The sequence below is a fragment of the Drosophila subpulchrella genome, unplaced genomic scaffold, assembly GCF_014743375.2.
Source record: "Drosophila subpulchrella strain 33 F10 #4 breed RU33 unplaced genomic scaffold, RU_Dsub_v1.1 Primary Assembly Seq53, whole genome shotgun sequence".
NCBI lineage: Eukaryota > Metazoa > Arthropoda > Insecta > Diptera > Drosophilidae > Drosophila > Drosophila subpulchrella.
In genome coordinates this window covers 320,335-346,546 of record NW_023665690.1, presented here as the reverse complement: position 1 = coordinate 346,546, position 26,212 = coordinate 320,335, and the positions used below count along the sequence as shown (strand labels likewise).

At 38.5% G+C, this 26,212-nt stretch overlaps 1 protein-coding gene across 2 annotated transcripts in view; it reads right to left on the bottom strand.

Annotated features, from left to right (window-relative positions):
- Positions 1-25,989, bottom strand: part of LOC119562497 (RNA polymerase I-specific transcription initiation factor RRN3-like) — a 64,874-nt gene extending 38,885 nt beyond the window's left edge. Inside the window, exons 1-4 of one of the 2 annotated variants that reach the window (XM_037875705.1) lie at positions 25,757-25,989; positions 25,207-25,688; positions 22,604-23,098; positions 22,352-22,527 (exon numbers count right to left, since the gene is read on the bottom strand). In XM_037875705.1, coding sequence (XP_037731633.1) covers positions 22,352-22,527; positions 22,604-23,098; positions 25,207-25,688; positions 25,757-25,924 — 1,321 coding nt within the window. In that variant the 5' untranslated portion in view covers positions 25,925-25,989. Of the gene's footprint in view, positions 1-22,351; positions 22,528-22,603; positions 23,099-25,206; positions 25,689-25,756 lie in introns of those variants that run through there. The other variant, XM_037875706.1, reaches the window with a different exon arrangement.
- Between the last annotated feature and the right edge of the window lie 223 nt (positions 25,990-26,212).

Here is a 26,212-nt window from a genome sequence, read left to right as displayed (position 1 = left end):
AAAAGAGGAGTGAAAGCCAGGTTTGGAAAGTTTAGCCTTTAGGGCAGTGTGACAAACCTTGTCAAAAGCTTTGGCAAAATCTGTGTAAATCGTGTCCATCTGTAAATGATCCTCATATGTATGCATACAGTGATTGGTTAAAAAAAGCCAAGTTGGTCGTCGTAGATCGACCGGGCATAAAGCAATATTGATTAGGTTCGATGTAAGACCTTATTAAGAAAGATATTTTTTTGAAAATTATTCTTTCGAACAATTTAGCTATGTTGCTGATTTTAGCAATTGGCCTATAGTTAGAAATATCAAATTTACTTCCTCCTTTATGGACCGACAGAATTTGAAGGGGTAGGTAAAGACTGGCAATACAATTCTTAAGGAAGAATGAAGAAATTCCATCAAAGTCAAATCTTGGCGAATCATCAAAATAACTAATTGCTTCAGAAATGTCATTATACGATATGTCCAGGCTTCCAATGTTGCAAATTTCTGAAATTGAATTAAAGTTTCCAGGTCATCAGAAGGTTCCATGTTCGAGGAAAAAAAGGCAGCAAACAGATTGACGATATCGGCCTCGGTGGAAGCAACAACATCACCATACGACATTGTTGAAGGTATAGACGAATGTGATTTTTTTGTGTTAACAAAGCGCCAAAACGCCTTAGGGTTGGCCTTCAAACTATGCTCAACTTCACAAATGTATTGGTTATATAGAAATATATTTAAAAACTCAAACTCACGTTTGTGCTGCCTATATCTTTCACCATCGGTAGTATTTGTTCCTAAGGTTTTTGAGTTTTTGCAGTACCTTAGTATACCAAGGAAGCCTGTAGGAACCCCGTACCTTGGAACGGACTATGCTGTCAAGAGTATTTCTAATCGTTGAAAGAAAGGTTTTATAATTAGTTTCAATGCAAGGGTTCGATAGCAGGGCACCCCAATTTAAGGATAGCAGGCAATCCCTTAGGGAACTCAAACTCAAATATATATCTAGGATTAGAATCATTGAATGGCAGAAAGCTGTAAAATTCGATGTTTAAGCACAAGGATTTGTGATGTACAACACAATTTGAAATCGTAAATTCAGCCAGAGTTACGTTAGAATGAACAATGGAATTAATAAAGATTAACTTAAGAAGCTTATGCAAATCATTGAAAATATTATTAATTTGGGTGAGGACCATACTAAAACAGTCATTATTTTATGTGAATGATGTACATTTCCGGGCACCATAGCAGATGCTTGTGGGTCCCACGTCCAGAAAACAGAGCTGAGGTTGAAGTCTCCTGCCACACCTATGCCATCAGAGTCCTCCAAGCTGGCATGTATGTTAGAGATGTTGTTTAAGTGAGCCTGGTAAAGCCCAGAATCACTGCCAGGTGGAACATAGGAAGCCACAATCGATATCTTCCCGGATGAGCCAGACACCATCACCGCCAATTGGTCCAGAAGGGAGTCATCATTAAGGAGTCGAATTACAGTGCAACAGAATTTACGGCTAACAGCCACGATGACACCACCTCCTCTCTCGCACTGCATTCTGCCGAAGTCTCTTTCTTTACGAAAAACTTGGAATAATTTAGGATCGAAGAATTCATTCGAACTTAAGTTAGAATTTAGCCAAGTCTCAACCAGTATGATAATGTCATAGTCACTGTTGGAAGTAGTAATAAAAACAGACTGCGTTTTAGTTCTCATGCCGGATATACACTCATGGACAATATAATAGGTGTGTTTTTTTTTCATTTTTAACTTTTTATTTCTAATTCTTATCATCTCTAATCTCAACAAAATAAACTTTTTTCAAAACTTATATTAATTGTCTTCAAACAAAAAGTAACAAAGGTTTCACAAACCCTTTCATAAACAACTAAATTAAATATTTCCTTAAATCCTCCAATTTTGGCTGGACACAATAATAGGTGTACAAAGATAAATGTTTAAATTAAATCAATATTTCACTATGTTTGGTCTTTTTTTATATTAAACTAAGTATCTGGCAGCTAATAGCCGGTATATCGGCCAATATTTTGCAGGACTTCCTCCATTCGTCTTGGCATGGAGGATATTAGCTTGCGACATGTTCCAATTGGAATATTGTACCATGCTCTTTGGACAATATCCTTTACTACTTGAGAGGCGTGCTTCGGGTCATTATCCTGCTGGAACTTCCATAAAAGTGGCATATCATCCTCGGCATATGGTAGCATCACCGTCTCCAATATATCTTTGTAAACAAATCTGTCCATTATTCCGTCATTGCGATGAATCGGACCAACACCATACCATGAAAAGCAGCCCCATACCATTAGGCTACCACCTCCATGTTTCACAGTCTTATATGTGTATTTAGGATCAAATTCTTTGCCTTTCGGACGACGAACATTCCTTTTGGCATCATTTCCAAATAAATTTATTTTGGTTTCATCACTCCAGAGGATATTACGCCATTTTTTCTCACCCTCTGGTCCGCACCAGGTTCTACGATATAATGAAAATTTTTTCCTCATCTGTAAATTTGCCGACCGAAGCAAAGGAACCCTGCGAGCAATCCTACCTGGTAGGTTTGCTATTGCCAATCGTCGCCTAACGGTCATTGATGACACAATATTCCCAATTTCATTGGCAATCGTCCTGGAAGACTTGAACGGGTCGCGTTTAACCAATTGAACAATGCGATCGTCGGCCTTAGATGATGATTTTCTAGGTGCTCCCCGACTTTCACCTATTTTTTCCGGTTTTAAGGCATTGGTTATGAAGTTTTGAGAACGTTTCATTAGCATGGCAATGGATTTATACGTTTTTCCTTCATCTCGGAGTCGTCGAATGAGCCTTCTCTCCTCCGCACTGCAGTGACGCCCACGGCCCATCTAATACAATTTTAATAGTCAATTAAGTCCTTATTTAGGTATATTTTCCTAATACCTTACCTTGTGCAACCAAATAATTGTACTAATAAGTAACAGGTTAATGATTTGGTTAATACACCTATTTCATTGACCAGCCGAGATTGCAGTCTCAGCAATAAAACATTCCACAATTTTTCCCAGAAGCTTATTAATTTCGGGAATTCACCAAATTCGTACCGAAACATTGTGACCATATTAAAAAGTATCGCTTCCATATTAAATGTTATGTTTATATTGATTTAAATCGATATTTAAAAAAAAATCTTCACACCTATTATATTGTCCATGAGTGTATATTGAAAGTATATTTTCAGGCCATTATTTCCTGAATGATGGCTGTTTGAGTTTACTGCAGACAAGCCCATAGCCGGTTGCCAGTCAGCGCATATTGTTGAAGAGGAATTCTCAACATCCAAATTAGATGTCGGCCTCGCGTGGTCGTAAGTACTATTAAGTACCTTGCGCAACGTATCCGTACGTATTTTTATAGGCAGGTTGAGATCGTCGTTCCAAGGAATAATAGTGCAGTCGAATTGGAAATATGTAAATGATTTTCTTACGGACGCATGCCTGTTCTGTGACGGCCATCCAAAGAGCGTAGAAGAAATTGCATCAATGGAGAGAGGCGATGAAGAGCACAGTGAAGAGTGTATCCGACTACTCATAAAAGAGAGCGCTATCCCAAAAGGCGTGCTGAGCTCAATAGTATCAGAATCCGAAGATAGCAGCATCCGATATTGGTTTTACTCCGACGGCGAATATGTAGAGAACATATTTTCAATGAGGGCTTTCCAACCTAATGAAGAGTACGAATCCAGCCGATGTTCTAGGTACTTCGGGAGAGAGGCGCAAGATGTTGAGAGCGCAACTCCGAGGAGCGCTCCGATATTAGAGCCAGGCGGACGGCGAATGTCGCGCAAAGTGGACAACAAAAGGGAGAGCGCCGCAAGATGATGAGAGCGCAACTCCGAGGAGCGCGCCGATATTAGAACCAGGAGGACAGCGAATGTCGCGCAAAGCGGACAACAAAAGCTCCGGCTGTTCCGGATGGTGCGTTAGGAGAGAGACAGAAGATGATGAGAGCGCAGTGAGAAAGGCAAGCAGCTGCCGATGTTGTTGCGAAAACGACTCCGACAAATGAGGAAAGACTTGCAGAAGATGTCCCACAAAAGTAACGACGCCAGTGGCGAACACTAGGGGTTTTTTGATGGATGACTTGATGTTTAAGTTTTTCCAGGCTCCGGCAAATTAGATAAGATTCCATCCCCTACCACAATGGCCCATTCTCTATGAATAAATCTTTTGACCTTAACTGAGTTTGGCCAGAAATCGTTTTTGAAGACTGAATCGTAAAGGTGATCGGGGATACCAAGCTTGAAATTTACAAACTTTAAGGTTGTAACGTTAACATCTTTTTTTACAAGAGAACTAGCATCCACCTTAAGCTTTGTGGACACATATTTTAAAACAGCATTCAGCTCTGTATCAGTTGCAAACTTTCCGACATGCAAAAATTTCTTGGTCGGCAAAACATGAAAATCTTCGGCATTAGGAGCCACTCCAACAACATGTTTATTGGGCTTGTTGTTATTCCTTCTCTTCTTATTTCGAACATGTATGAAATATCCTCTCTCAACATGCAGAGCATGATAAGAAGGGTCAACGACCGCGGAAGACGTAGCAGCAGCAGCCGCATATGACTGGGGAGCTGCACCCACGTTGGTAGGCCTCGGTAGACGAGGTTTGGGATTTACATTTAAATTCGGAGTCAATGCATCATCTTTAGGGGGGAACGCCTCCAAGAATTCATCAATTTTAGAATGCGAATCATTCGCATACGCAAGAAGTATGATAGGCGCGACGGCACAAAGAAGAGCAGCGAAAAGCACACGAAGCGCGAAGCTGGGCCAATGTAACATCGGTATTGCACTTGGGACAGCGGGGAAGTAACATAGCGAGAATTTTAAGCACGTCTGAACGCAAAGAAAGCTAGATGACGACTAAAATATGCTGCTCTACTTCGCACATTGTAGCTGCTTGTCCGAACATTCAACTGTGGCGTACTGCCTGTTCGCGCGTCTTATAAGGTTACTGGAACGGTCCCTTTATTTTATATGAATAAAATTGCAACCACACATCCGGGGTTCAGAAGCATATCAGAAGCACTTTGTCGAAAGTGTGGGAAAATACAATTAGCACAACCATCCAACCACAAAAAAAAAAATCCTAGATAGCAATTCGAAGTGAATAGCGCTAGGCAGTCAAATTCAAAGTCTGTTTAAAATTGAATTTCATTCAACTCAATCCCTAAATACGAGAACGATAACGATTGTAAATGCAATTGCAGCAACAGCCACGGTTACGAAACCCCCAATGAGGATGACGAAGAAGAAGAAGAAGACAGCGCTTTCCAAATTCTTACCCAAGTACCGGAGGATAACTTTGATGAAAGCACCCATGTAGGTTACCATAACCATACCTGCTGCGCCTATCTAGAAAGTCAAAAACTCGCAAGATTTTTAAATACCAATTTTATTGAAAAACAAGGAAGAACGCCACAGGTTTGGGCGGTTTGTGGGCGTTAGAGTGGGCGTGGAAAACTTTTTGTTTAAGTTTGTGGGCGTTAAAGTGGGCGTGGCAAACCTGACGGTCCTGACGTCAGAAGGACGCGTTTCGGACCCCATAAAGTATATATATATTCTTGATCAGGATCACTAGCCGAGTCGATCTAGCCATGTCCGTCTGTCCGTATGAACGCTGAGATCTCAGAAACTATAAGAGCTACAATACTGGGATTAGGCAGAAGGGTGCCACGCCCACTCTAACGCCCACAAACCGCCCAAAACTGCGGCTCCTACAGTTTTGATGCTAGTATAAAAATTTTAACTGAAATGTATTGTTCTCTTCAATACCTATCAATTGACCCAAAACTTGATATCGCCCAGCTACACTACATTTTTCCCCACCAAGCAGTTCTACGTCCAGACAGCTTAACAACGAAACTACGTATAGTATTCGACGCGCCAGCTACAACATCGAGTAACCTGTCTCTCAATGGTATTGTTATGGTTGGCCCAACCATTCAACAGACACTCTTACTCCTCTCATTTCGCACTCACAGATATGCTCTCACTGCAGACATCTCTAAAATGTACCGACAATTTATGCTACACCCCAATGATCGCAAGATTCAATTGATATTTTGGATCTTCACCAGAGCAGTCTCTGAAAATCGATCAGCTCAATACGGTGACCTATGCAATGGCATGCGCACCGATCCTAGCAATAAGGAGTCTTCAATGTATCGCCCAACGGAAACAAGAACAGCATCCTATTGTATGACATGTACGTCGACGATCTGCAGACTCCATTGAAGAGCTACAACAAAAGTTCAACGAAGCTGTTAAATTTCTCACGGAAGCAGGATTAGCACTTGCAAAATGGAACGCAATTCACCTCATCGAAACAAATACGGGGTTTCATATCAAGCCGAATGGCGATAATGTGACGAAGACTTTCGGCATGTCTTGGAAGTCAATATCGGACGTATTTTGTTTCCGATATGCATTGCCGTCGGGCGGAGAAGTTATCAAAAGTAATTTCAATCCTAACCCGTCTCTACGATTTACTCGGCTTGCTCAGCCCAGTTGTCGTTCGTTGCAAAATCTTGGCTGAACACCTTTGGCTCCAAGGACTTGGATTAGACAACACAGTGCCATCTAACCTCACAGTGGAATGGCATCGAATTGAATTAATAAAATCGAAATACCACGATTTGTGAATTCGTAGCCACAGCAAACTGGACAAATCCATGGGTTTTCAGATGCGACAGAACATGCATAAGGACATAAGCACATATCACGTTTAATTATTTTGAAGTCAAAGCTCGCGCCAACTAAGGCACTCTCGTTACCGAGATTGGAGTTATGTGGAGCAAGTTAGCTGTGCAACGTATGCCACAAAATTACACACAAATTCACATACTTAATCAACTCAACATTCATTTGGATAGATTCGAAAACTCAGCTTTATTGGATAAACTTAAATTCGTCACAGGTCATATGCTTTATTGCCAATAGGGTATCTATAATTCAAGCACAATCGGTCGATGTCACGTGGCGACGTTTTCCAAGAAAATGCAATCCAGCCAAATCAGACCCACAAACTTAACGCACGGGTTTGGTTTCACCCTAGATTTGCTGAGGAACGTACATTTGTTATTCTTACACTGAAATCGCATTCCAGTGTTTAGACAAATAGATTCACGGCTTTCTCCCACACCCGTCTCCCACATCCAAGTAGAATTCCAATGAAAGCAAGAGTACTGAATACAAGATATCTCTCTTCTTATTACACCCGTTACTACCCGTAGAGTAAAAGGGTATACTGGATTCGTCGCAAAGTATGTAACAGGTAGAAGGAAGCGTTTCCGACCCCATAAAGTATATATATTCTTGATCGGGATCTTTAGCCGAGTCGATCTAGCCATGTCCATCTGTCTGTCCGTCCGGATGAACGCTGAGATCTCGGAAACTACAAAAGCTAAACAGCTGGGATTTGGTATGTAGATTCCTGAGCTTCTTGCGCAGCGCAAGTTTGTTTCAGCAGGGTGCCACGCCCACTTTTACGCCCACAAACTTCAAAAAATCGTTAATATAAACGCGGATATTTCGGAAACTATCAAAGATAGAAAATGGGGATTTCAGATTTAGATTCCGTAGTTTTGCACGCAGCGCAAGTTTGTTACTTGAATAAGCCACGCCCACTCTAACGCCGGTTTGCCACGACCACTCTAACACCCACAAGCCGCCTAAACAAATGGCGCCCACAATTGTCATGCTAGAAACATTTTTTTAACTTTAATGTATTAGTCTCGTCAATACCTATCGATTGACCCAACAAAAGTTTTCCACGCCCACTCTAAAGCCCATAACGCCTAGATCTGTCTGCCGACCACATAACCATATATTGAGATCGCGGGTAGGTGGCGCATTTCAATCTCGCTTTGCTGCTTGCATATCTCCATCTCCTTTTGGTCCCTTAGCTGAATAACTAACGGGTATCTGATAGTCGAGGTACTCGACTATTGCGTTCTTCCTTGTTTTTCATTTCGTATGACTTTAGTATATGGTGTTTGGAATACCATATTCACAACACCATCGTTTATCGTTTTCAATCCTTTTACAACACTGATAATGCTTATTTGTTATTTAAATACATTTATTTAACGAAAAAAAATTAAAAGACATTTGATGAAACAAGGAAATGTGCTGAAAAAATCTTACTCTTTAATTACTTTGCACCAGAGGGAAAATCCAAAGAAGTCTGTAAAAAGTCTTACAGAAATTGTAAGCCTTTAAAAATAAAATAATAGAGTTTAAGAAAATATATTTTCTGTGGAGTATGCCCCTTGGTGAAACCACAAAAAAACGCTCCAAAACCCCTTTATGTATGGCGTGAAAATGAGAAATTGTTTAAGTTTAATTTAAGTTGATATAACCGGTCTATTTGCGACATTTTCAATTTCGATTTCCGCAGGCGAAGCTGCGCGCGACCTTGCTAGTAAATAATATAAAATGACCCTGCCTCGAGAAAACGACGCCCCGAGCCTAAAGCTATCTCTCCCGCTAATTAGTTTTCCTGAGTTTGATGCCGAATATCTAGATTGGCTCCGGTTTCACGACTTATTTGTGGAATTAGTACCTAATAAACCATACTCAGCCAGTCAGAAGCTGCATATTCTACAAGGCTCACACCGCGGTGAACCGCGGTGACAGACACAGCTTTCTCACAAACCAGGAACCAAAACGGCAAAATATTAGCCTATGCTGCAATAGAAGAAATCCTCGATTATATGCCCATTAACGGGTCTGCACAACAGTCTCGATCACTACACGATTCAGTCCGGAAGACTTGGAGCACCCTCATAAACCTCGATATCAACACAAAATCATGGAATCCAATCCTTTGTTTTATTATCAGGAGAAAGTTAGGCTAATAGAACCAAACTGCACGTGCACCAACGGAAATTCCAATGGTAAGGAGTGAACTGACGTTTATAACCAAATTCTGAAATAATTTGAAGACGCTTGCTAATTATAAATTGGCACGGTACAATAGGCAACCCCAAAACTGCCCAAAAATGCATTTCGCTCTTTCAGTAAACGGTCGTGTTTTTGTCTTGCGATCTGAAATTGTGTTCTTTTTGTCCATAAACCATCTGGGCTTAATTCATATTTTCTTACATTTATATAGCTTCTTATGTCCCTAACAACATCCGTTCGCTTCGTTCATAGTGATTGTTTTGTGTTTAAATTAACAAAATTAGTTTGCACGTTTAATCTATATGCAGTGTTTGTTCTTATTGTTTTATCTAATTGACTTCTTTTTTTACAAACGCTGTTTGGAACGGTAAGAGTCTAAACGGTAGTTACCCGCTCTCCCTCACTCCCGCATAAAACTTTGTTGTTGCAACATCAAAAACTTACGCTTCCCTAGCTTACTCACTCCAGTCCCTCTAACTCTCTCTTATACTTGCGTTGCTTTATTTTCTTTGCACTGTGGTTCGGAATATCGCGAAAATGGCTGTCTGTAATTTAAAGAAATGCAAGTCGTTGATTTTGGCTGGGCAACAGAGCATTCCGTGCCATTCGTGCGAGAATATTTTTCATGCAAAATGCCTTGGCTACTCGGGCCTGGTACGCGATGCAATCGACATGAGAAGTGGCTTGCGCTACTATTGTGATAATTGCATTGCTTATAAAACCCAGGTAATCTCTATTAGGCGGCTTACAAAAAGCACTGTTACGGAACTAATCCGGAACAGCCGTAGAAATACGGATCTGCTTGTGGCGCTTAAGTCGCAGCTCACTAGCCTTATGCTATCTGAGAACGATTTTCCTAAGCGTAAAAAGATCGCGGTCGATAGACAACCCACGGTAGCCGCTAGTGAAACTCTCTGGCGATCTTGTGTCTGCAGCATAGCAGTAGATCTCAGGTGCCGCACAAATGGTACTGAGGTCGAAAGCTAAAAAAGATTCGGTTTCCGAATGCAAAGGACGTGAGATTTTGCCGCATGAGACGCCCGAAAAATCTGTTGTAAATAATACAACAATGATTCCAACGCCGCATGTTGACTTAACGTCCAGAGTACCGACTGAAACTGGTAGTGCGGCCATAAATGATGTAGTACCAAAACCTGTCACATGCGTGGTACCTAAAACAGTCACCTGTGTACCGCAGTGGAAACAAATTTTTGTTTTTCGGCTGAATCCTGACCTTTCATCCCTGGACATTACGGCCTATATCCGTAACAAAGTTCAGATTGATAATCTAAAGGTTGAACGATTTGATTTTCCATATGCTAGGGAAGTATCATTATTTAAGATCGGTGTTTCCTGTGCTAATTTTTCAACTATGTGCTCAGCTCATCCAATTTTGGCCTGGAGACATTTTTGTTTAAGAGTGCGAAGCTAAAAAAAGAAAATTCGTTCAAAGGAAGTTGGAAATCCCCTTAAAGAGCCGTTCACATCTACCTCTTCATCTATCTCAAAAAACTAGATTCTTTCCTTGTGCTTTCCTATCAGAATACAAAAGGTTTACAAAGTAAGCTGACCAAATTGTATACTGATAGTTTTTCCTTGTCTTCCCATGTTATTGTGTTTACAGAAACCTGGTTAAAAAATGAAAACTGGAAATTCTTAGTTCCCAAGTCTTTCCAAGTAAATACACAACTTACAGGCTTGATCGTCTGTCCCGAGGTGGAGGTGGAGTTAATTGCAGTTGACTCAGAATTAACGTCTATCCCTTCCGGGTACTTCTAAATACATAACATGTTCCTATATACCGCCGTTATCTGAATTCCCACTATATGCGAATCATCTGTCCGCTATCCAGTTTATTTCAAGTAAACTTTCAGATAGGGATAAGTTAATAGTTTTAGGTGACTTTAAAATATCTAGCTACACCGTCGAAACATCAAATATATTGTTACCTTCAACGCAGCATGATTTTCTTGACGGTTCCTTGATATTTCATTGTCTCAAGTATATCATGTTCTAAATTTGTTAGGAAAATTACTAGATCTATGATTTCTTTCCAGTCCAGATTGTGTTTGCATAGTTAGAACCTCTGCAATTACTTTACCAGAAGACCCATATCACCCAACGCTGGAGCTGACTGCATGAACTATCTGAAAAGTCAGCTAAACGCATCCCCTGCTTTCGTAGAGCAAGCTTTGCACTCATTAATAGCTTTATAGCTTGCTCGGATTGGTCTAATCTGTACTTATGAACTAATATTACTGAAGCTTTTAATACATTTTATAATGTATTAAACGCAGTTTTTGATACATGCGCTCCTACGTATTATCCTAAAATTTCAAACCTGCATGGTTTAACAAAGAGTTGGCACGACTTAAAAATGTAAAGTCTAGACTCTACAAAAAGTTTAGAGCTTCCGGTTCACAAGCTGCCTTTTTCCGATACTTAAGTGCTGGGTCTGATTTTACCGTGCTTAACGCCCAGTGTTATAAAAACTATTTAACTCGTTTCAAGACCCAGTTTACACTGGATCCAAAACAGTTTTCTAATTTTGTTAAAACAAAGCGTAAATCTTCAAGTTACCCATCACTTAAATTTGAAAATTCGGCCGCAAACACTGATCAGGCCATAGCCGATCTTTTTGCACAGTTTTTACAAACCACCTTTTCAACATCAAGTCCTCCAGATCAGTCTTACCCATATGACATGCCTAAATCAAACCTTTTTTTTGTCCTGTTATAAGAGCAAGCTCACTTCTTTTAGATTTGCAAAGGGTCAATCCAGTCTACTCTCCGGGTCCTGACGGATTCCCTGGATGTGTGCTTAGGTATTGCGCTAAGACTTTGTGTAGACCATTGCACAAACTTTTTACTTTGTCTTTAGAAATGTCAGTTTCCAGGTGATCTTCTTAGGTGGATCTTAAGTTATTTGAATGGCAGGACTCAAAGGGTCATTTTTAAAAACTCTTTTTTATCCCTAATCCGAGTTACGTCCGGTGTACCACAAGGATGTCATCTTGGTCCGCTCCTGTTTACATTATTTATAAATGACCTTCCTTTAGTCTTAACGAAGTCACGTGTACTTATGTACGCAGATGACGTTAAGTTGTGCCTGCAATATAATGATCCCGCACAAAGTTTAGCTTTACAATCTGATCTCAATGCACTTCAATCATGGTGCATGGATAATGAATTTAATTTATATGGTTCTAAGTGTAAATTTATGACTTTTTTTCGTGTCAGCCCTCACTATTCAACTTATACTTTGAGTGGTTGTGTGTTAGATGGGATAACGCATGCTGACGACCTTGGAGTCTATATGGATCCTGAACGTAAGTTTTCTGACCACATTACTACCACGGTAAATAAATCCAGGAGCATGCTTGCATTTATCAAAAGGTGGTCGAAGGAATTCGATGACCCTATGTCACGAAGACCTTGTTTATTTCATTAGTCCGACCAATTCTTGAGTACTGCGCTCCTGTTTGGAGTCCCCAATATGGGGTGCATATAGACCGGATTGAGTCTGTGCAAAAAACTTCTTAATACTTGACTTACGGTGACTTAACTGGGATACAAGCCTAATACTACCATCCTTCTCTAGTAGACTACTTCTAATTAACTTTCCATCATAAGCTAACCGTATAACTATGCCTGGTATTACGTTTATTAGAAATCTTATTCATGGTGATGTTGAGAGTCCCGAGTTACTGGGTCGCCTGCAGTTTAATGTGCCAATTAGATTCACTAGAAACTATATTCCTATAGTTTAAATCATTGTATCTCTAATTATGCAATGGATGATCCTTTTAGAGTACTTTGCAATGATTATAATAGACTATATCACCTAATATCTACGACCGACTCACTGCCTATCTTTAAATCAATAATACTATATCACTTAGTAACTAATTAGTTTTACTTTTTGTATCTTGTCTATTCGTATTTTGACCTGTATTTATCCCCTTTACTCTTAGAGTAAAAGGGTATACAAGATTCGTCGAAAAGTATGTAACTGGCAGAAGGAAGCGTTTCCGACCCCATAAAGTATACATATTCTTGAGATCTCGGGAACTATAAGAGCTAGGCTATTGGGATTTGGCATCCAGATTCCTGAGCTTCTTGCGCAGCGCATGTTTTTTTCAGCACACAAGCTTCAAAAAATCGTAAATATGAACGCGGGTATATCAGAAACTATCAAAGATAGAGAATTGGGATCTCAGATTTAGATTCCGTAGCCTTGTACGCAGCGCAAGTTTGTAACGCGAATATGCCACGCCCACTCTAACGCCCACAAACCGCCCAAGCCTGTGGCGCCCACCATTTTCATGCTATATACAAAATTTTAACTGAAATGTATTGGTCTCGTCAATACCTATCGATTAAAAACTTTGCCATGCCCACTCTAACACCCATAACGCTTAAATCAGTCTACCGCCCACATAACCATATATTGAGATCACGGGTAGGTGGCGCATTTCAATCTCGCTTTGCTACTTTCATACCACCCTTTGGTCCCTTTAGCTGAGTAACGGGTATCTGATAGTCGAGGCAATCGACTATAGCGTTCTTCCTTTCTTTAAATGTATATTGTTATATTGTCTTTTTCTTTGTCCGCGATTTCGTCTACTCGCGCAAAACGGTGAAGGGCTCCGCGCGTAACAACCATTTCTTGGTGTCGTAGGGCCCCCTGTTTGTACTGACCATAGTGCATCAACGTCCAAGAATTCAACTTTTTTTTTTTTGGTTATTTCTCTGTTGTAAATGTTGCCAAAGCATACCAACAAAGTACTACATGTACTACTATACGGGTATTTCTTTGTTTAACCATTTTACAATACTGGTAGGTAATGGTTGCTTATTTTATAAATACATGTATTTAAAGGAAAATTTAATAAGGTGTTTAATTGAACAACGAAAACATGCGAATAAATATAATCTAGGCGAAAAGCTAATGAAAATAAGAATACTGAAAACAAGATATTCGTGCGTGTGTGTATATATGCATTTGTAGTTGGCGGTGGAAATGATATTCGTTAAAATTCAACTTCATTATAATAAACACTGATATACTTTTGCTAAAAAATATTTCATTTGCAATTCTTAAACAGCTTTAACACATTTCCCTTAAAGGGCAAAAATCATTTTGCATTTTAATGTTTAAACATATATACATTTTTAAACAAACAGGTTCACGGCTTTCCCTCACAACTGTCACCTACATCTAAGTATAATTCTAATGAAAGCAAGAAGAACAAGATGTCCGTGCGTGTGTGTGCGCCCACAACTTTCATGCTAGATTAAAAATTATAACTGAAACCTATCGATTGATCCAAAAAAAAAGTTTGCCACGACCACTCTAACGCCCACATGCTAGAAAAATATTTTAACTTTAATGTATTAGTCTCGTCAATACCTATCGATTGACCCAACAAAAGTTTGGCACGCCCATAACGCCTTAATCTGTCTGCCACATAACCATATATTGAGATCGCGGGTAGGTGGCGCATTTCAATCTCGCTTTGCTGCTTGCATATCTCCATCTCCCTTTGGTCCCTTAGCTGAGTAACGGGTATCTGATAGTCGAGGTACTCGACTATTGCGTTCTTCCTTGTTTTTAATTTCGTATGACCTTAGTATATGGTGTTTGGAGTACCATATTCACAACACCATCGTTTTTCGCTTTTAATCCTTTTACAACACTGATAATGCTTATTTTTTATTTAAATACATTTATTTAACGCATAATTAAAAGGCATTTGATGAAACAAGGAAATGTGCTGAATAAATCTTACTCTTTACTTAATTTGCACCAGACGGTAATTGTAAGCACTTCAAAATAAAACTGCGAAACTGCGGGCAACCTTGCTTGTAACTAATATAATATGACCCTGCCTCGAGAAAACGACGCCCCGAGCTTAAAGCTAACTCTCCCGCTATATTGGCCCCGGTTTCACGACTTTTTTGTGGAATTAGAACCCAATAAACCATACTCAGCCAGCCAGAAGCTACATATTCTACAAGGCTCACACCGCGGTGAGCCGCGGTGACAGACACAAAACAGGTACCAAAACGGCAAAATATTAGCCTATGCTGTAATAGAAGAAATCCTCGATTATATGCCCATTAACGGGTCTGCACAACAGTCTCGATCACTACACGATTCAGTCCGGAAGACTTGGAGCACCCTCATAAACCTCGATATCAACACAAAATCATGGAATCCAATCATTTGTTTTATTATCAGCAGAAAGTTAGGCTAACATACCCAATCTGCACTGGAAAATTCTGCGGATGCACCAACGGAAGTTTTAGTGTTCGGGAGTGAAATTACGTTTATTGATCACCTCTCTTGCATGCTTGAGATGATAAACGCACAACCAACAACAACACTCCGCAATCAATCAATCCTCAACTAATAAAGCTTCAAGATTTGTCACCTAGAGCCACATCATCCCAAAACGCGGCGCCAAGGTATTATTCAAGTAGGAGCATGCAAAAATTGCTTATCTAGAGCTCATAAGGTTGAAAGCTGTGGATCACTGACTACTTGTCGAGTATGCCAACAACGGCATCATTCAAACTATACTTACTATTAGAAAGGTCCCTAAAAACGGAAAATAGCTCCTGCAGTAAATATGGTTTGACATACAAAACTAGGAAAAAACAAAATTCGGAAAAATTTCAAAGTCTCTTGCTAAGTATAAATTGGCACGGTACAATGGGAAACCCCGAACTGCCCTAAAATTCCATTTGTTTTTTTTTTTTCAATTTTTTCTATTGCCATTTCTCTGTTATAAATGTTGCCAAAGTGGTTTTTAAATGTGCTGTTCATAGTCTTAAGGCATACCCGCAAATAACTACATCTTTTTTTTTTTTTGGAAGTTAATCCTGTTTATCAATAAATTTAAAAATGCTTATTGCGAAAACTAAGCTGACACCACTACTATTCTATGGAGTCTTTGGAAATTGTGATGCTACTAGCCAGCACAAACTCCTTGTAGCCCTCAATAATGTAGCGAGATATATATTTAATCGCAGGGGGACAGATCGAATCTCTGATGCAACTTTGAAAATTTTTGATATGCCGCTTAAAGTCTGGATCGAGTACAAAACACTAGTACTGTTGCACAAAGTAATAACAACTTACGAGCCAAAATTGCGATGCGTACAAAGCTACGGAATCTAAATCTGAGATCCCGGTTTTCTATCTTTGATAGTTTCCGAGATATCCACGTTCATACTTACGATTTTTTGAAGTTTGTGGGCGGTTTGTGGGCGTTAAAGTGGGCGTGGCAAACTTTTTTTGGGTCAATCGATAGGTATTGATGAGAACAATACATTTCAGCTAAAAATTTTATTCTAGCATCAAAACTGTAGGAGCCAGTTTTGGGCGGTTTGTGGGCGTTAAGTGGGCGTGGCACTCTACTGAAACAAACTTGCGCAGCGCAGGAATCTCAGGAACCTGCATGCCTAATCCCAGTATTGTAGCTTTTGTAGTTTCCGAGATCTCAGCGTTCATACGGACAGACGGACACGGCTAGATCGACTCGGCTAGTGATCCTGATCAAGAATATATGTACTTTATGGGGTCGGAAACGCTTCCTTCTGTCTGTTACATACTTTCCGACGAATCTAGTATACCCTTTTACTCTACGAGTAACGGGTATAAAAATACTTACCACATTATTTCATTCAGTGTTTTTGTTTAATATAAATATACCAATAGTTCTTATTAAAGATATCCGATATAGTAGTCCGATTTTTATACCCTTGCAGAGGGTATTATGATTTTAGTAGGAAGTTAGCAACGCATTGAAAAAAAAGGTCATATTCTTTATGTATAGGGATGCAACTATCCCAAAATTCTTCTTATTTCTTCTTTTGGAACGAAACAGGCAACCATTTTATATAGCTTCCATAGGAATGATTGGAAAATTAATTGAATAGAAGAAATCAAGCTATTTCCGCAAGCCGAAGTTTCTATACCCTTGAAGGTCGTTACCGTGGAGCATTGTATGTAAAGAGCTTTCCGATTTTAGGAAAACTAAACACTCATAACAGAAATATAAATAAAGAAATATAAAGATAATGTTCCGTTTAAATTTAATACCGTATATTAACAAACTATATCGGTCCTTGTTTTATTAAAAAAATGGGGGCGCTAGACGGGTTTTAGTGTTAAAGTCGTTTGTGGGGGTGACACCATGCTAAAACAAACTTGCGCTGCGCAGGAAGACCAAGAATCTGCATGCCAAGTCCCAGCACTCTAGCTCTTATAGTTTCCGAGATCTCAGCGTTCATATGCAACAATATATATATACGAAAACGTCGAAAACGCTTCCTCCTACCTGTTACATACTTTCCAACGAATCAAGTATACCCTTTTATTCTACGAGTAACGGGTATAAAAATAGGCCGAGCAGACAGTCACACGTTTAAGTCTGTTTAAAATGTAAACAAATTAAAGAAGGCATAGCAGGGTTAACAGGGAAAAAGGGCACCCAGCAATTTTTTAAAATTTTGAGTCAGCGATTGTAGATAATTGGGGGAACGATTTTCAATCCTGCGGCTATATAGCAATATATATAGCTATATATATATAGCTGTATATAGTATTCGCCGCGGTCCAGGCCTGTTCGGACCTGTTCGGTTCGTTCGTTTTTTTTCTATGAATTTACAGACACTCAAAACTTTGAGGGAAATAAAAACATACTAATATGTTGCTTATAATAATGAAAAGCAAACAAAATAATATTTATTTTTTAATAAAATAAAAAATTGTTGAATCCTGGGTGAGCCTAAACCCTGTTCCAGGTTATCGACAAATGGGTTATAGGTTCAAACGCCGAGCTTTATAGGCACTAGTAGAATCTATATGAAACTCTCCCGCTTTTAAAATGTGGTCGCTAAGAGACGAGTTCTTGTTGACTTTAAAATTAAATTAACATGAAAACGAGAAAGGAAGTTAACTTCGGCAAGCCGAAATTTGTATACCCTTGCAGTTATAATTATTAAATTTAAAAATACAAAAAATGATTTTCCCAATAGTATAAGATAATATGTCAAAAAACACCGAAGCTATAATTTGTTTCATATTATTCTCCCACCAATTTTCCGATCGTTCCTATGGCAGCTATATGATATAGTCGTCCGATTTTGATAAAATTAAAGTCCAAATTCAGAACTAATTAAAAAAGTTATTTCCCAGCAAAGGAGGCTATATGTTAAAAAACACCGAAGCTATAATTTGTTATACCCGTTACTCGTAGAGTAAAAGGGTATACTAGATTCGTCGGAAAGTATGTAACAGGCAGAAGGAAGCGTTTCCGACCCCATAAAGTATATATATTCTTGATCAGGATCACTAGCCGAGTCGATCTAGCCATGTCCGTCTGTCCGTCTGTCCGGATGAACGCTGAGATCTTGGAAACTATGAAGGCTAGGCTAATGAGATTTGGCGTGCAGATTCCTGAGCTTCTTACGCAGCGCAAGTTTGTTTCAGTAGACTGCCACGCCTACTTTTACGCCCACAAACCGCCCAAAACTGTGGCTCCTACAGTTTTGATGCTAGAATAAAAATTTTAACTGAAATGTATTGTTCTCATCAATACCTATCGATTGACCAAAAAAAAGTTTGCCACGCCCACTTTATCGCCCACAAACCGCCCCCAAACTTCAAAAAATCGTAAATATGAACGTGGATATCTTGGAAACTATCAAAGATAGAGAATCGGGATCTCAGATTTAGATTCCGTAGCTTCGTACGCAGCGCAATTTTGTTACGCGAATATGCCACGCCCACTCTAACGCCCACGAACCGCCCAAACCTGTGGCGCCCACAATTTTCATGCTAGATACAAAATTTTAACTTAACTGTATTGGTCTCGTCAATACCTATCGATTGATCCAAAAAAAAAAATTTGCCACGCCCACCCTAACGCCCATAACGCTTAAATCTGTCTACCGCCGGTAGGTGGCGCATTTCAGTCTTGCTTTGCTGCTTGCTTATCTCCATTTCCCTTTGGTCCCTTTAGCTGAGTAACGGGTATCTGATAGTCGAGGCACTCGACTATAGCATTCTTCCTTGTTTTATATTATTTTCCCACCAATTTTGCGATCGTTCCTGTGGCAGCTACATTATATAGTCGTCCGATTTTAATTAAATTAAATTCGAAATTCAAAACTAATTAAAAAATGTTAATTCCAAGCTTAGGAGGTTATATGTTGAAAAACACCGAAGCTATAACTTGTTTCATATTATTTTTCCACCAATTTTCCGATCGTTCCTATGGCAGCTATATGATATAGTCGTCCGATTTTGATAAAATTTAATTCAAAATTCAAAACTAATTAAAAAATGTTAATTCCAAGCTTAGGAGGTTATATGTTAAAAAACACCAAAGATATATTAAAAAAAAAATTTTTTTTCGATTATTCCTATGGGAGCTATAAGGTATAGTTGTCTGATTCGGCTGGTTCCGACTTATATACTACCTGCAAAAGATATAAGACTTTTAGGAAAGTTTCAGCCCGATAGCCTTAAAACTGAGAGACTAGTTTGCGTAGAAACGGACGGACATACGGACATGGCTAGATCGACTCGTCTAGTCATGCTGATCAAGAATATATATACTTTATGGGATTGAAAACGTCTCCTTCACTGCGTTGCAAACTTCTGACTGAAATCAATATACCCTCTGCAAGGGTATAAAAATTATGGTTTTTTTGATTCTTATCGTTTTTTCTCGTTTTTTATAATTAGCAACAATAATTAATAATTAACCATGGTTTTACTAACATTGACTATTTCTTATAACTACAAGAGTATATTCATTTCCAGTTGCCGAATCTAGCTTCCTTTATTGTTTTCTAAAAAAAATCGAAATTATAATATCTACAAAAAATGCAATACCCCATCTTGCTTAACATTATTTTCTCATGAAATTTTCCATGGCTCCTATGGCAGCTATATGATATTTAATTCTACACTTTAAAAAAGTAAATACGCCTGAAAAGAAACAAGAAAGAACGCTATAGTCGACTCCCTCGACTATCAGATACCCGTTACTCAGCTAAGGGGAGTGCGAGGGAGATGGAGATATCCAAGCAGCGACTGTTCCAATATTGCACATTCCTTTTTTTTGCTTGTAACTTCTTAATGGATGGTCTGATCTGGACAATCTGGACAAAGATAGATATTGATGTGGGCGACAGACTTTAGCACGAGCGTATGGGCGTTTTTGTGCTTTAGAATCTGCATGTTAAGTCCCAACTTTTTAGCTTTTATAGCGTTCATACGGACAGACAGACGGACGTGGCTAGATCGACTTTGCTAGTGATCATGATCAAGAATAAATATACTTTATAAGGTCGGAAACGCTTCCTTCTACTTGTTACTCGCAGAGTAAAAGGGTATACTAGATTCGCCTTAAATTCAACCAGTAAAACAAACACAAACCGCCCAAACCAGTGGCGACCACAATTTTCATGCTAGATAAAAAATGAAATAAAAAACAAATGTTTTATTCTCGTCAATACCTATCGATTGACCCAAAAAAAAGTTTGCCATGCCCACTCTAACGCCCATAACTCTTAAATCTGTCTACTGCCCACATAACCATATATTGAGATCACGGGTAGGTGGCGCATTCCAATCTCGCTTTGCTTTAGCCTTTAGCTGAGTGACGGGTATCTAAGCGTTCTCTCTTGTTTTTGGTACCATCACAGTAGATATTTATTCTTTGTGAATATACAGTCACTTTGGCACACTCTTCTGGTGCGCTGTGATTTTTAAGAAATGGAATGGTTTTTTGCATATTTCTTTATGCATTGAAATTTGAAACAAAACAAGTTGCAAGCTTAAAAAGTCGAGGATTCTCAAAGGCCTTATAATCTTTTATTCAAAGTATTGATCGTTGAGATAGTTTTTGAGAATAAAAGCAAAATATGTGCACAAAAATATACTTTCGATATATTTTTAAAACGGGCTTTTGATCCAAAATATGTTTTGTTAGCATAAATAGCCTAGAAATACCTACTGAACAACATATAGCACGTGCTTACAGCTTCTGTTAATTTTTTTTTATGTTTTCCCGCTAAGCTTTATTGGTTTTTATTAAGCCATAAAAAGTGGTTACAAGAAGAAAAATTTTTACTTTCACTACCATTTTTCCAAAGCTGTGCGTGATGGAAAGTTTCCAAGTTTTGGGTAGTAATCCACAGGTAATACCTTTCAGATTTTTTAGCTCTTAGTCTTGGGCCAAGAAAAAGTCAGAATTTTGTCGACCTGTGTAATTTTCCGTCAACAAATTTGATATTATAACAAGTATGCGCGCCACGACTTTGTACTTTGTTTGTGGTGCTTGTGTTTGATTAATCAGAAAGCAGAAAGGTACGATTTTAAAACAAGGAAGAACGCTATAGTCGAGTACCTCGACTATCATATACCCGTTACTCAGCTAAAGGGACCAAAGGGAAATGGAGATATGCAAGCAGCAAAGCGAGATAAAAATGCGCCACCTACCGGCGGTAGACAGATTTAAGCGTTATGAACGTTAGATTCGGCGTGGCAAATTTTTTTTGGATTAATCGATAGGTATTGACGAGACTAATACATTTCATTTAAAATTTTTTATATAGCATAAAAATTGTGGGCGCCACAGGTTTTGGCGGCTTGTGGGCGTTAGCGTGGGCGTGGCATATTCGCGTAACAAACTTGCGCTGCGTACAAGGCTACGGAATCTAAATCTGAAATACCAATTCTCTATCTGTGATAGTTTCCGAGATAACCACGTTCATATTTACGATTTTTTAAAGTTTGTGGGCGTTAAACTGGGCGTGGCAAACATTTTTTTTGGGTAAATCGATAGGTATAGATGAGAACAATTCATTTCAGTTAAAATTTGTACTCTAGCATCAAAACTGTAGGACCCACAGATTTGGGCGGTTTGTGGGCGTGGGCTTGGCACGTTGCTAAAACAAACTGGCGCTGCGTAAGAAGGTCAGGAATCTGAATGCCAAATCTCAATAGCTTAGCTCTAATAGTTTCCGAGATTTCAGCGTTCATCCGGACAGACGGACATGGCTAGGTCGACTCGCCTAGTGATCCTGATCTAGAATATATATAATTTATGGGGTCGGAAACGCTTCCTTCTGCCTGTTACATACTTTCCGACGAATCTAGTATACCCTTTTACTCTACGAGTAACGGGTATAAATATATATCCCAAATATTAAAAATCTTTTAAAAAGTATGAAAAAATATGTTACAACAACATTATTAGGCAAATGTAGTATGATTTTAAAATACCTCCTAGGTTTTATGAAGAAAACAATTCAGAACCTAAGGTAATGTGTGATACGGCTCAGTCTAAGAATCTTATGACAACAAATTTTAAAGCATACCTTTTGAACTGTCAGTCAAATATCTGGCACGAGACGCAATCAAATAAAAAATTGTTTCGCAGACAGAGTAGAAAACCAAGTGTGCACCAAACGACCAAGTCAAAGTCTTTTTACTCGAGTCGTCTATGTAGGTATGAGCCCAAATACTCATTTTTTTTAAATAGTATTGTACAAGGCTAGAAAAAAAAGTTAAGAAAATTAAAGTTCTTATTATCTTATCTTATTTGGACATTGAATGACAATTTTTCTTACCTTAGTGGCAAAAATCTGGCGCGAGATAAAAAGCTAGTCATGTATCCCACCGCAGCATGTCCAATAATCGGCGAAATTTGGGGATTTTGTACCTTCTGCCAAAGCAAATCAAGAAAAGCCTCAGAATATGCAACACGAATACTAGTCACATAAAATAGGACAAACTGCACATGATGGGTATTGTAGCTTGGTAACAGAGTATCATCGAATATATGTAGTAATAGATTAAATATGCGTTTAGCAGTCGAGCGCTGTTCGCCGGTACTGTTTTTGTGAATGCGACATTTTTCGTCAATAAACCTATACAGCATGAATAGGCAAATATCCAAGGTTTTGCCGACAGGATGTTTAACAGTTTTTTCAGTCTTAGTATAGCTGGATACATCGTCCATTTGAAAAACTCTATCTGCGTCCACATTGTCATCTTCGTCATCTTCGTCATCTGTTTCTGCGCCAATTTCTTCTCTTGGAGCGTTAACATCTAGTAATAAGAATCTAAGCGTAAAAAGAAAACGCCAAATTTATCTAGATGATTATCCATGAAAATAAAAAGAAATTGATTAGATTGCTCAAGGATCATTAGAGCCAGGCCCCAAAAGCTTACTAAGACTTCAGCCACGCCTGCCTCTAAATCCATAAGAAAAATTATAAGTTATACAAGGGTGCCGAAGACATTGCTTAGCGTTGAGTTTGTGATAAATTTCTATTGCCGCACATATGACACCCTTTCCAATTTAGGCCTAACCGATTTCTAGAGCACATCTATAGTCGTGTTTCTGACTATGTAACACCAACCTGTAAGATCAATTGGCCTGCTACAAAGTTTCCGGAATTTGCAGAGATGCCGAAAAATCATAATACTTATATTATCCGGAAGTTTGTCCTTTTATTTCTTTCGAATTCAACAGATTTATAAACGATTGATCGATTTTACTAACATTTTTATTTAACGGATGAATGCTTTACAAGTTAATAAAAAGTCAGGATTCCGGATAATAAATGTATTATGTTCGGCATCACTGCAATCACTCTAGCATGCTGCAACTACGGGACCACGGAATAAGTAGGAAATTAGTACAAAATAAACGGAACGCTCAGTCGAATGCCTCGACTATGAGATATCCGTTACTCTATTAACCAAGCTTAAAATAAATATAACTTGGGTAGAGTTTAAAACATCGATATTTACATTACATGGCATCGATAAGGCTTTAAGGGGTTAATACACTTGTATCACGAAATATAGCAAGATTTCTGCGTAAAAGGGTGTTCTTGATTCGTCGGAAAGTAAGGAAGAAGGAAGCGTTTCGGAGCCCATTAAGTATATATATTCTTGACCAGGAAATCAATCTAGCCACGTCCGTCTGTCCGTTTGAACGCTGTGATCTCGGTAACAATAAGTTACCAACACCACCCACAAGTCTTGACGCTAGAATGAAAATTTCAACTGAAATGTATTGGTTTCGTCAACCCTCCAACGCCCTCACACCGCCCACAAGCTGTGGCTTTCAGTTTTGATGTCAGAATAAAAATTTTAACAGAAAGTTGGTTTCGCCCACAAGCCTCCATAACGCTTAAATCTGAAGCCTAATTTTTTAAAACCTTTTTTATATGTGTACATGGAATTTGACTTTGGTTATTTATTCCTATATTCATATCTACAAATTGTTCAAATGGGTCCATTTATTAAGAAGATATGACCTAATAATGAATTCGCTAGTGGCGTCCTGCAATCTACCAAACAGGCAGTTTGCTGCTTGCATATATCCATCTTGCTTGCGCTCCCTTTAACTTATTAACAGGTATTTGATAGTCAAGACACTCGAATATAGAGTTATTCCTTGATTTATTTCTCTTTTATATGATTTAAAGTTCATAATATCTAGTTTTTTTTAATTAAAAAATCAATTAATTGATTTATAAATTAAAAATAACACAATTATAGGCAATTGTCGGATCTCTTTCGACTTCGGATGCCTTGTAGTTTACACGATTGCGGGATAACGGGTGTAAGATTACTCAATTCTCTTATCTATCTAATCGCACCTTACGTATACCCGAAATAGTGTACACCTCTAAGCTATTTTGGGTAAAAACTATTCCGATTTAATCGCCATTTTTATTTTTATATACATAACACATAACCAAATTTTAATTTTAAAAAATATAGCGATATACACCATATGGTATAGTACATGAACCCTTAAAATTACTTTAATATTCTGTAAAAAGTTTAAAAGGTTTTTATCCTGCTCTCTACCCGATTTTCTTAATTTTCCCTATATTTCATTTTTTCTGGTCAACGGAAACTGGTTAGGTTGCCAAGTTACTTTTTCGGTTGATGGCTATCTGGAAACTATAAAATCTGCACAGCAGGTGATTCTGATCTGGATTAAAAATGTATATATATACAGCAGTGATAAAAAATAGGGTAGAACTTATATTGACCAAACAAAGCAAAATCGAGTACATTCCGAACAAAAATTGTGCCCGAAATCCACGCTAAGTGATTTGTGCAGCACCCTCGATATACCTTATGTCTTTCTACCTGATTTTGGTTAATAAGTCATTGGTATAAAGAAATAATTTAGTAAAGTAGTTACCTCTGCAAAACCAGCTGCAACATCGGTTCTTCAAATATAGGCTTGTATTCGATTAACCAGAGCACGTTATAGACATACCCTGCCGTCACATAAGCTGGCCTTTTATAATAGGGAAATTTATCGGTAATGGTTTTACATACAAACTGAAATGTCATTGGAGCTGCGTTTAAAATGCGATTCAGTACATCATGTACAGCTTTCAGTTGAAGTCTGCTACGTTCTGAGGGACATCCCTTGACCCAGTCGAATTTGTCCGATTTTTCAGGAATCCAGTGTTCAATAAGTTTAAATACTCCTATTGAAAGATATTGGTTGTGGGTCATCAATAAGTCCACATAAAATTCAATATATGCTTCGATTATCTCGGAACTTCTTTTCTTCCAGTTCAAAGATAACAAAGCCTTGACTGCTTTTAAAAAAACTGGAGTTAAGTGTTGAACAACTTCTTTGGCATCTTTTAGGATTGACAAGACCTCGTCATCCTAAAGTAAAAAAAAGTGGTTCTATATAAATATACAAAAATTACGCCTAAACATACATACACACATACCTTAAGTTTTGCTTCACAGAGAAAGATTGTGAACTCCTTAATGAGCTGGAACTTTCTTTCTTTTAGGGCCACGCGTATAGATTCTGCCAGGCCTCTGTTTTTTGGATCAGAACGTACATTGTGGATGGCACGGCAGTGCCAATCAAACAAATTGATTGGTATCGACATAGTGACATGCACAGACAACAAGATAGTATATGTATTTCTCAATTATGAGATTTTGAAACAGCTTTTGTATCGGCAATTCACAGAAGATTCAAATTGCAAATGTGCTTAGGTACAACTATTAAACAACGTTCCTGGGTGGCCGCGTTCCAATGGATTCGCAGTAATACCCTATTCCCACGTAGACACATTGGCATTTGCAAACAAGTTATCGTATCTTATTTACATAGGCCGCTGCTTTTGAAAATATAGAAAACCCTAAACAAATAAATGACTCTTAAAAATAATTGA